Source organism: Engystomops pustulosus, chromosome 3, assembly GCF_040894005.1.
Source record: "Engystomops pustulosus chromosome 3, aEngPut4.maternal, whole genome shotgun sequence".
NCBI classification, from domain to species: Eukaryota; Metazoa; Chordata; class Amphibia; order Anura; family Leptodactylidae; genus Engystomops; species Engystomops pustulosus.
The window spans coordinates 178,861,650-178,871,839 of NC_092413.1; the positions used below are offsets into that span (position 1 = coordinate 178,861,650).

A 10,190-nucleotide genomic window follows, 5' to 3' on the forward strand; every position below is an offset into this window, starting at 1 on the left:
CAGCCTGTGAGCCCGCTTCATACTCCCCCCTACGCAACAGGACATTCAGGAACGTCTTTTTGCGTTAAAGGGTTAAGCAATGCACCCCCACAGCATGAAAAGTTTGGTCTCATATGATCAGAGCACCTTCTTCCATATGCTGTATCCCCTCGATAGCTTTTTGAAAACTGAAAGGCGACTTTTTCTGGCTAGCTTTCAAAAATGTCTTTCTTCTTGCAACTCATCCCCCTCTCAGCTGTGTCTCCCTGCAGCTTCTCCGGAGGGAGCTCAGGCCTCTTGGTTGCTTCTCCTTGTCTGAGCTGTCAGTTTAGGTGGACATCTATGCCTTGGTATTTGAGCAGTTGTGCCAAACTCCTCTCATTTACTTATGATGGATTGAACAGTTCTCCGTGAGATTTTTTAGAGCTTGGGATGTTTTTAAAAACCCTGCAATATACCACAACATTATCCCTGAGCTATTTGGTATGTTCCTTGGTTTCATGATGGCGTTTTCTTCTCTGTTCTACATTTGCAAAAACACATATCTTTTTCTTACACTAGGTATCAAATGTTATCAAATGTTGTTATCAAATATATTAATAAAATAAATGTAACTTTTTGGGCGAAACCAGGAAAAATTCATCAGTATGAATACATTTGTAACCTACTTTATCCCCAAAGGGCATGACAGAGCAGCACATATATTTTTGCCTACAGTGCCAAAGCTATTAAATGTATTGGGGTCCTGAGGAAACCAAAGCGGATTCAAGCAGGGAGAAATAGATCAGCATCATAGTTCCTCCCTGTTCCTCAAACTAGTGTACAGTATTAAAAAAAAAAGATAAAACTCTTTAGTGTAAGAACTTTAGCTACAGAGCAATCTGCTACAGTCACAATGGGGCTCATTTACTAAGGGTCAGCGGAGCGCATTTTCATTGAGTTTCCCGCTGATTTCCATTTTGCGCCAAATTGCTCCAGAATTATTTTGGCGCATCAGCGCGGAATTGCATGCAACAGAAATTGGGGGCGTGGCCGTCGGACAACCCGACAGATTCGGACAATGTGCGGGATATAACATTTAGAAATGTGTCACAAGACATGCACTTACAAGCACCGGGAAGAAGAAGGTGAACTCCGGTGGACCTCGGCGCAGAAGCGATGGAGCAGATTTACTTACCCGGCCTTGTCGCGATACCACGGTGCGTTGTCCGACGAGGATTCGGGTCTGCCACGATTCACGAAGCTCGCGCGCCCAAGTTCCTGCATTCGTCGCTTCTGCGCCGAGGTCCGCCGGAGTTCACCTTCTTCTTCCCAGTGCTTGTAAGTGCTTGTCTTGTGCCACATTTATAAATGTTAAATCCTGCGTGTTGTCCGAATCCGTCGGGTTGTCCAATGCCCCCCCCCCCATTTCTGTCACGTACAAGCTGGCGCAGATGTGGCAAAATCCGATCAAGTGCGCCAAAATCCCAGGGCAATTTGGCGCAAAACGGACCCTTAGTAAATGAGCCCCAATATCTCTGATCTATCTCCAATCTTTCTCTATTAGAGAGATCCAAGAACTAAAATGAATTGTTCTGAAGAGTTTATTGAGTGAACCATTTGTCTACTATGTCACTTGTCTTCAGTTAGGTTTTACATGTAAAATACCCCAAAAAATTAAACAAGTTTTAACTTTATTTCAATATACTTCTCTATATCTCTTCAGAAAAATCCATCATAAAGCTTAAACACATAAGTACACCCTTATAGCTGTTACTTACTCATCATCAGCAATTGATATGTTGGAAATCATGTTCATCTCATGGGGACCATAGTCCCAATTTACTTCTTTGATTGCCATGTAGTATGTTCTGTTATTTCCCTCCACACATGCCCAATCCAGGATGGTGATGAGACATATTGCTAGGACCTTCATTATTCCAGGACACTTTAGAAGAAGAACCTGTCTCCGTGAGCGTCCTAGTCCACTGAAACCTCTAAGCAATTTGTATTGCAGAAGTTTCACAACCAAAACCTGTTTGTTTGGAAAAGTAAACATTGATTCCAGTAAAGTCAAATGGCAATAATCCTGCACTGTACCAGGTGATTTCATGTAATATGTATGATGAAAACCATGTGTAAGAGGTAGATATGAGGGTAATGGTGATATATGATGTTATAGAATAAGGAAGAAGAACCAGATATGAATCACATTTATCTGGTCATGCAAGGAGGGGGAGTATGAAAGTATATGTACCCACCTCACTTATGATTAATGTATGCTTATGTCTATGATTGGCGATTGGCGCGTGCAGGGTGTTCCAGATAGGTGTGCCTGTCTTCAATAATCTGGCGCACCATGCACATTAGTGCGGCACTACTGTAAACTGCTGTCCTTGCTGGTTCAAATATCTAGTATAGGGGAAGCTTAAATAACTATTGGAGGAACTGGGATTCTGAGAGTCAACACATGGTAAATTAATGGGTAACATGCTTAAACACTGAGCGCAGTGACTTTGCGCTCAGCATCCAATATATCGGACGCAGAGCTGATGCTGGCTCAGTTCGAGAGCGGAACCGACCTGGCATCAGGATACACCGGACCACCAGGGACAATGACACAAGCCGACACCTGGGACCGGAATCTAAGTGGTACCCGGTTCTCACCAGAGTCGCCGCAAAGCGGGTAGGTCTTGCTGTGGCGTGATGCCACCAGGTCGTTCCAAAGACGCGACTTGTTCGCAGTGGCAACCAAAGTGTAGGTACAGAATTGGCAGGCAATCTCGTGGTCAGGGATAGGCAGATGGTCAGGGCAGGCGGCAATGATGCAAGGTCAGGGATGGAGCAGGAGGTCAGGGCTAGCAGCGATGGAGCGAAATCAAGGACAGATCCGGGGTCATTTTCATGAAGCTCAAAGATTCGGCAGGGAACGCTGGGAAGGGCCGGAATTTAACAGATAAGTCGGAGTGATGCGCTGGCCCTTTAAGTCTACAAGCAGCGCCGTGCGTGCTCCCTGCGAGCTGGAAACGCGAGCGCTGGGAAGCTGGGACGGGAGCAGGAGCGTGGCGAGGTGAATGAGGATGAGGGGAACGGCAGGCGCCGCCATGGAGAGGGGCACACATGACTAATCCCAGTGTAACACCTGTGGTAGTTGGGCGCCGATCCTTCCTATGGCAGCCCTATGGTCTGCAGCCAATTAAAGGCACAGAGCCAGTCTATGCATGTGCATAGGCTGACACAGCTAATACCCTGCTAATGTTGCAGGGTATTAACATAAACAAGCAATCAGATGAGTGCTTGTTCATGTCCTATGGTGGAACTAGTAATAAAGTATAAAAAAAATTTTTTAAATAAAAAATATATTAATAAAGTAACAAAAACGGCCATAAGCCCCATAAACATATGGAGAGACAAATAACGCGAAAAAAGTCTAAATCATAAAACAAACCCCACATATATAGTATCAACGTATCCTTTACGACCCGTAGATTTAAAAAAGATCATTATTGAACCAGCTTGATAAACAATGTAGAAAAAAACGTTAAAAACCCACCAGAAATTATATTTTTTACCTATTTCATCTCATAAAAACATGCAATAAAAAGTGATCAGAAAAAGATATCTACTCCACAATGATACTGTTGAAAAGTACAACATGTCCTGCAAAAAAACAAACCATTAACCAGCTCCATAGCCCAAAAAGTAAACATGTTATGCCACTTGGAAGACGGAGAAGAACAAATGATAGATCCCCCCCCCTATTAGGGTTTTATTTGGCAAATTTAATAAAAATAAGAAAAAATATTCAAGTATGAAATCCCTGTAATCGTATCTACCTATAGAATAAAGATAACATGATTACTAGGCTATGCGGTAAACACCAAAAGAAATTAAAAATCCAGTACCAAATTGATGCATAAATTTTCAACAATAGGAGGTACCCACCCCAAAATAGTAACACTGGAAAAAGCGTCTCATCCTGAAAAAAAAAATGCCATCAAATGGCCCCAGTGACAAAAAAGCTAAAATGAATAGCCTACAAAAGGGGCCAATGAGAAAATTAAAATCCTGGCAGCTGCAGGGCGCTCCTTCCCTTCTGCTCTTCACTGTGCACCCATGAAACAAGTAACGTCCACATGTGGGGGGTTGTGAGGGAACATAATCCATTTTCTATTGTGTTCTCCCTCTATATGTCTTTTTCTTTGGCTCTATTGATAGAAAAGACTCCTATGCACCATTACCCACCATCCCCCGCGTACACAGATCATCTTTCAGTTACATCCTCTTGAAGGCTATTGGAATGTGGGTATGGTCAGTAGGCTCCTTTGTCTCAAGAACCTATAAAAACTGCCTGCAACCTAAATAAATTGGAATTCTCTCAAACATGTGAAGGTCTGAGTAATTCACCGAGCAGCTCGTACTATACAATGAATTGGAACCACACATCACATCGAGATATGGGGATATTTCCCTGACAAAACATGGCGCCCGAACAGGGACCTGGGTTTGCATGACGCCTACCGGAGAAATTAGGGATCATCCTTTCAGGACAGACAGACCATGCAGCTGCACAAAAAGGTAAGAAGTTTTTTTCTTACAAAATTGCTCTGTCTCTCCTTGATTAGATTGTTCCACGTCCGGTGAGTTGCATGCCTATATTGCCCAGTCCAAAGAATCTTGTTAGAATATTTGAAAACTCCATGTGATGTGTGGTAGTGTATATGGGTACTGTGTGAGTTTGAACATGTCTGTTTGATAGCGCTATTGTGATACTGTACTGTACTGGTTTTAAGAAAGATTACATTCTGGAATCGCCCCTACCTAAAGAGTCTCCTAGACTAGCTGCTTTTTGGAACGTAATTCGCTTGAGACAAAGTAGACTGAGTTTGGACAGTCGGACTTTATAAATTTATTTTGTGTGGTAGGTTCCAGAGCTGCTTCATGGAAGGAGACTGCAGTCATTTCTTGACAGGCAAACGGTTTAAAAAAAAAAAAAGAAAAAAAAAATTTTTTTAGAGTTAGAAGTGGTTAAAACTGCCCTATGGAAGAGTGAGTGACTGCGAGGGTGTGCCGGCACTAGAGATATATCGAAAATTATGGAAAAATAATTGCTAGGTAGGATGAGAGGCAATTCAGAGGGAAAACCAGACTTACGGATCTTGAATGATAAAAAAAAGAAGCTGTAAAACGATGTCAGAGAATGTTGGAAAAGGAAAAGTATATCAAAAGATGGTTGTTTGTATGTTGGTAAATGGAAAGGTTCTTAAAAGAACAAAGGCTGGTTGCATGATAATGATATGATAATGGAAATTGTAAGTGGATAGAAGAAAGATACAGAGGAATTGACCAGAGGAGGTTATAAAGAAACAGCCATAGGAAATTGTGTGTTGTATGAGTGTTATGACGATGACGGACAAAAACGTTGGACAGACAAAAGACAACATTTAGAAAAGGTTCGGCCTCCACCCTAAAATGGTGGATGAATTGATGTATGGAAACAAAGAAACAGACTGGTGGAGACATGTGAATGCAATGTGGCACCTAGACCCAACCCCCACACTGGAATATATCCGGTCAAGACTAGATTTGAAAAAGTGCGGGCTCCAACAGGACAAAGAAGTAGCGTTCAGATGTTTCTCCTGTAGGGGGCAGATGTTTCTCACTTTGATATACTTTAGTAGACCAGTGATATGGGGAATAATGCATTGCCTAAAGATCTTTGGATTTGCATCTCACAGTCCGCTCAGCTGTATTGTTGTAACTTTAGAAGACAACTAAGATATAGTACCCAGGGAATAAATGTAGGAGACTGTGCCTGCTTATCTAAGAGTCACCTCTCAGAACTACAAGGTCCAAAAACCCGGGTAGTAACATATTTGTTACGGATTTTGGTCTTCTGTGGGGAGAGCTCCTGGACGGTTGTGCAGTCCCAATTGGATTCCCTGAGCTGACCCTTGCCAGATACTGTAGATGTTCTATGAGTTTATTCCATTATACAGTCCTGCAGATTATGGCAAAGAGATAAATATGTGTTTTGTCTATATCATGTGTAGTGCTAATGGTATTTCATCAGTTACCAGATGTGAGGAAAGCACAGCACACAATTGTGGACATTGTTCATTGTAGGCTTGGACCTGAGACCTCCTGTGATTTATGTTTAAAAACATCAGAAATGTAGTGTAAAACTTTATAAATACACCAAAAAGTTTGAAGGGTGTGGTCAAAAGTTTTAGCAATTTGTGTAGGATGATGGAGTGAACTTAGATGTTACAAATGGTGTGTTGGATTCTTTCTTTGTTCTCTTGGTATGCTGGGACACTTAGTACTACAGACACCACAGGGAGAAGGAGGGGGCTGCCTCCCCCCTTGTCTCAGTGAACACAGGAGGGGGGGGGGGAGGGGAGAGCACATGTTGGAATGTTAAGAGAAGAAAGGAACAATGAGAATGTGTGTTCATGATAACCCTCATGGCAGATTTTGGGATTGATTCGGTGCAACATCTGTAATTTTAATGTTTTAACCAGGAGTAAAACCTCCCTATGATCCCATAGTATTAGTCTTATTCAGCAGCTATGACTGAGATTATTATTAGGAGCTTTTTAGGCAGAAGTTAAAACACCCCTAGAAGCCTCCTACGTCACTGTCTCTAGTGATGCTTCTGCTCAGTAACACTGTCTCCTAGTATGTGCCCCTAGTATGTGCCCCCAGGATGACTGTATAGTTTTATAATTATACAGCATTGATACATCGGCATTGGTCCCAATACTGTGTTTTTCTGGAATATATTGTTCACTTTCTATTGTTCTCATTTAAGTTTAAGCCAAGCACCTCAGAGGAGAGGACACAGGCCGGAATCTGCTGATCGTGTGTCACATGACAACCTGGATCCTTCTTGGTTTTGTATCCTACTGCTGCCTACGTATATAAAGCTTCTGTAGTAGTTTTGGACTATCCTGATAGTATTTCACCTCTTCATGACTAGAAAACCTTGGTTATAATGTGCCCTCTTGATGATGTATTATGTTGAATCCAGCTCCACTATTTTCGCTAGATTCAAAGGGGGGAGACATGAGGTAGATGGGGGGGAGACATGAGGTAGACGGGTTGTATGGTTGTATTTAAAATTTTCTATTAACTTAATGATAAATGAACCAGTTACCTTTTAATATGTCAAACCTGAATATATCATTAATCTGCATTTTGAGTTTTTTGTAGATGGCTTTAGAAACCAGGAATAGGGTTAATTCTACATCAGATGTGCAGTGGTCACACAACATGAGGTAACAGCAGCAGAACCACTCCTGACCTACCTGTCTGTACAGGAGGCGGAGGTGAGGGCACTGATGGAGGGGTGTAAAGTGGCAGAGGGGAAGAATGTGAGTCTTTTGGGATTCCTTATGATTCCTAACTTCATATAGTAAGTTTATCAACAACTATGAGACTTTGAAATAGCTGATAGAGGCCTTAGTGTTACAATAAAGGTCCACAGTAGAAGGTAAAACCTCTAAAGCTATAACACATGAGGTGACCATACTGGTTACTAGGAAAGCCTAGGGGAAAGGAGCCTGGATCAGTACAGTCCGTGACCCTCGCTGGCCCAGTAGGGTTATCTATACTCCTGTCTTTATAGAAATAGGCTTCACAGGTGAGGAAGCAAGACTGGAGTAACACTGGGACCCCATGGATGGAGGGTGGACTATGGCAAAAAGGTGACAAGCAATGTCTGCCAAGGGCCCTTTACCCTATGATGGTTCAGTGCACCCACAGGGTGAGACACCAGTCTAAGACTCTATATGCTCCGTGGTGGATAAGTATTGAGTATCACTTAGATTCACTTTTGCTACTGTCCATTTACACAAGTTTATATATACCTAGTACAATGTAGGGAGAGTAGTGAAGACCCTCATATATACACTCCGAAGCCGCTTTACCCCTTTCAGAGGTTGTAGATTGGCTAAGTACAGCTACAAAAGGTAAGTAGCTCTGAACATGTGCTTATGTGTGTGGACCTCTTTTCTGGGTAATCTGAACCCTATCCGGTAACTAAAGCAACTGTAAAGACCACAGCCAGGGATCGAGGAATATGTTATTCCACTTATTCTACAGACTAAAGTAATAATCCCTATTGGGATAGTAATATAGTTGACGAGAGCTCTAGGGATTAAAAAGTCTTTTCACCTACTGAGGTTGTTTTTAGAATTGAATGGATGAACATATACTTCCCTAAGGTTGTCCAGAGGTGTCATAGAGAATTGGTGGGGTGTCCAAAACCTGCAGATACATTTTTCTTAGGTGCATAACCAAGTATCTGTTTCAGTTCCAGAACCTAAAGTAGCGAGAGCAGAGGACCTGCACCCAGGTGATGAGATGGTCCTGATGTGACACCTGAGAGTCTTTTGAAGAGTCATCCCAAATACCTCTGACACATCAACATGTAGAAACTACAACGAGACAGCGACAGCTGAAGAAGAATGGTGCTGGACCCAGAGACTGTTGAACATGAATCTGTGTAGCTCGATGCTGCTATGGACATTATCACTCCTACCACTCCTACTACAGTGTGTGCGCCGTATACCATGTCTAATAGTACTCAGGGGTCGGTAGAATGACATGTATGAGGATATACACCAATAGGATGTAGAGATTCTACCCTTTACAATGGATTTACATGAATTGTGTTGTGATATAATGTTCAGGATGCTCAGGAGGGAAGCAGGTGAAGTGGTCAGATAAGTCCTGGATGTGTGACTAGCACATGTCAATGTACCACCTGAGCAGTACATGAAATTATTCACAAAAGGGAGGAATTGTGAGGGAACATAATCCATTTTCTATTGTGTTCTCCCTCTATATGTCTTTTTCTTTGGCTCTATTGATAGAAAAGACTCCTATGTACCATTTCCCACCATCCCCCGCGTACACCGATCATCTTTCAGTTACATCCTCTTGAAGGCTATTGGAATGTGGGTATGGTCAGTAAGCTCCTTTGTCTCAAGAACCTATAAAAACTGCCTGCAACCTAAATAAATTGGAATTCTCTCAAACATGTGAAGGTCTGAGTGATTCACCGAGCAGCTCGTACTATACAATGAATTGGAACCACACATCACATCGAGATATGGGGATATTTCCCTGACAGGGTCTCTGTACTCGGGAGAAATTTCATTACAAATTTTAAGATTTGAGTTTGGGAAAATGTTCACCAAATCTCCCGCACACAATATATAACTATTACAGGGTTGCCCGACTGGGACAGGAAACGAGTGGATGTGCCTGACTGCCAGGAAATTGTCGGAGCAGAGCCTCAGTGCCCCTGTAAACAAAAAAAATCTTGTGGTTAAAACCTGCCCAATGAATGTGGTAGTTCCATATGTGTTATCTTCTATATAAGCTGTCATTCAATGTACTCAAATTACATTTGAGTTTCTGGTCCTTCTCCGATAAGTAGGTTACTACTATCTGTGCAACGAAACAAAAAAAATTTACACTGGCACTATCGGACATCTGGCAAGTTCTGCCAGAGCTGCTATGACCAAGAATCTTATGGATTCAAAATGAGGATGAAATAAAGTAATTTTCTTATTTTTTTTATTTTTGCTTAGATGTTATACTATGGTTCTTTTTTGAATTTTTGGGATATACACACTGATCCTGGATCATGAGTCTACACAGTGGCATGCAGTTGGCATGGGAGGAAGGTGAGCTGACACTTCATTTTGTTTTACGCCAGTGAACCCCACATAAATATATAAATATAATAATAATATTTATTTATATGGGGCAATAGGAGTGATGGACCTGCTCGCAAAAGCTTACAGTCTATGAGGATGAGGGGGGGTCACACAAGAGGTACAGGCGGTTCCCTACTTTAGAACACCCTATTAACAGACGACCCTTAGTTACAAATGGACCCTTAGGCTACAATAAACAGCTATAACAGTTATCTAAGGTGTCTTTAATTAACCAGTTTGCGACTGCGCTGCATGGAGAGGGCTCACGGGCTGAGCCCTCTCCATAGCCGGTAACTCTTTGGTGCATATTGCTAGCATCGATCACGGGTGTTATCACAGCGATGGCCGCTCCCCGTGACGTCATCGGGGAGCGGCGATCCGTCTCCATGGTAGCCTCGGGTCTTCCGAAGACCCGAGGCTAGTTTTAACCCCTTCATGAATGAGGAGGAAAATCCCCATATACTGCCATACTGTAGTATGGCAGTATATGATAGGATCGAT

At 42.4% G+C, this 10,190-nt stretch overlaps 1 protein-coding gene across 1 annotated transcript in view; it reads right to left on the reverse strand.

Annotated features, from left to right (window-relative positions):
* CP (ceruloplasmin) overlaps nt 1-1,969 on the reverse strand; it is a 43,627-nt gene extending 41,658 nt beyond the window's left edge. Inside the window, exon 1 of the mRNA XM_072143099.1 lies at nt 1,740-1,969. Within this exon, the coding sequence (XP_071999200.1) occupies nt 1,740-1,894 (155 nt within the window). The 5' untranslated portion in view covers nt 1,895-1,969. The remainder of the gene's footprint in view (nt 1-1,739) is intronic.
* Between the last annotated feature and the right edge of the window lie 8,221 nt (nt 1,970-10,190).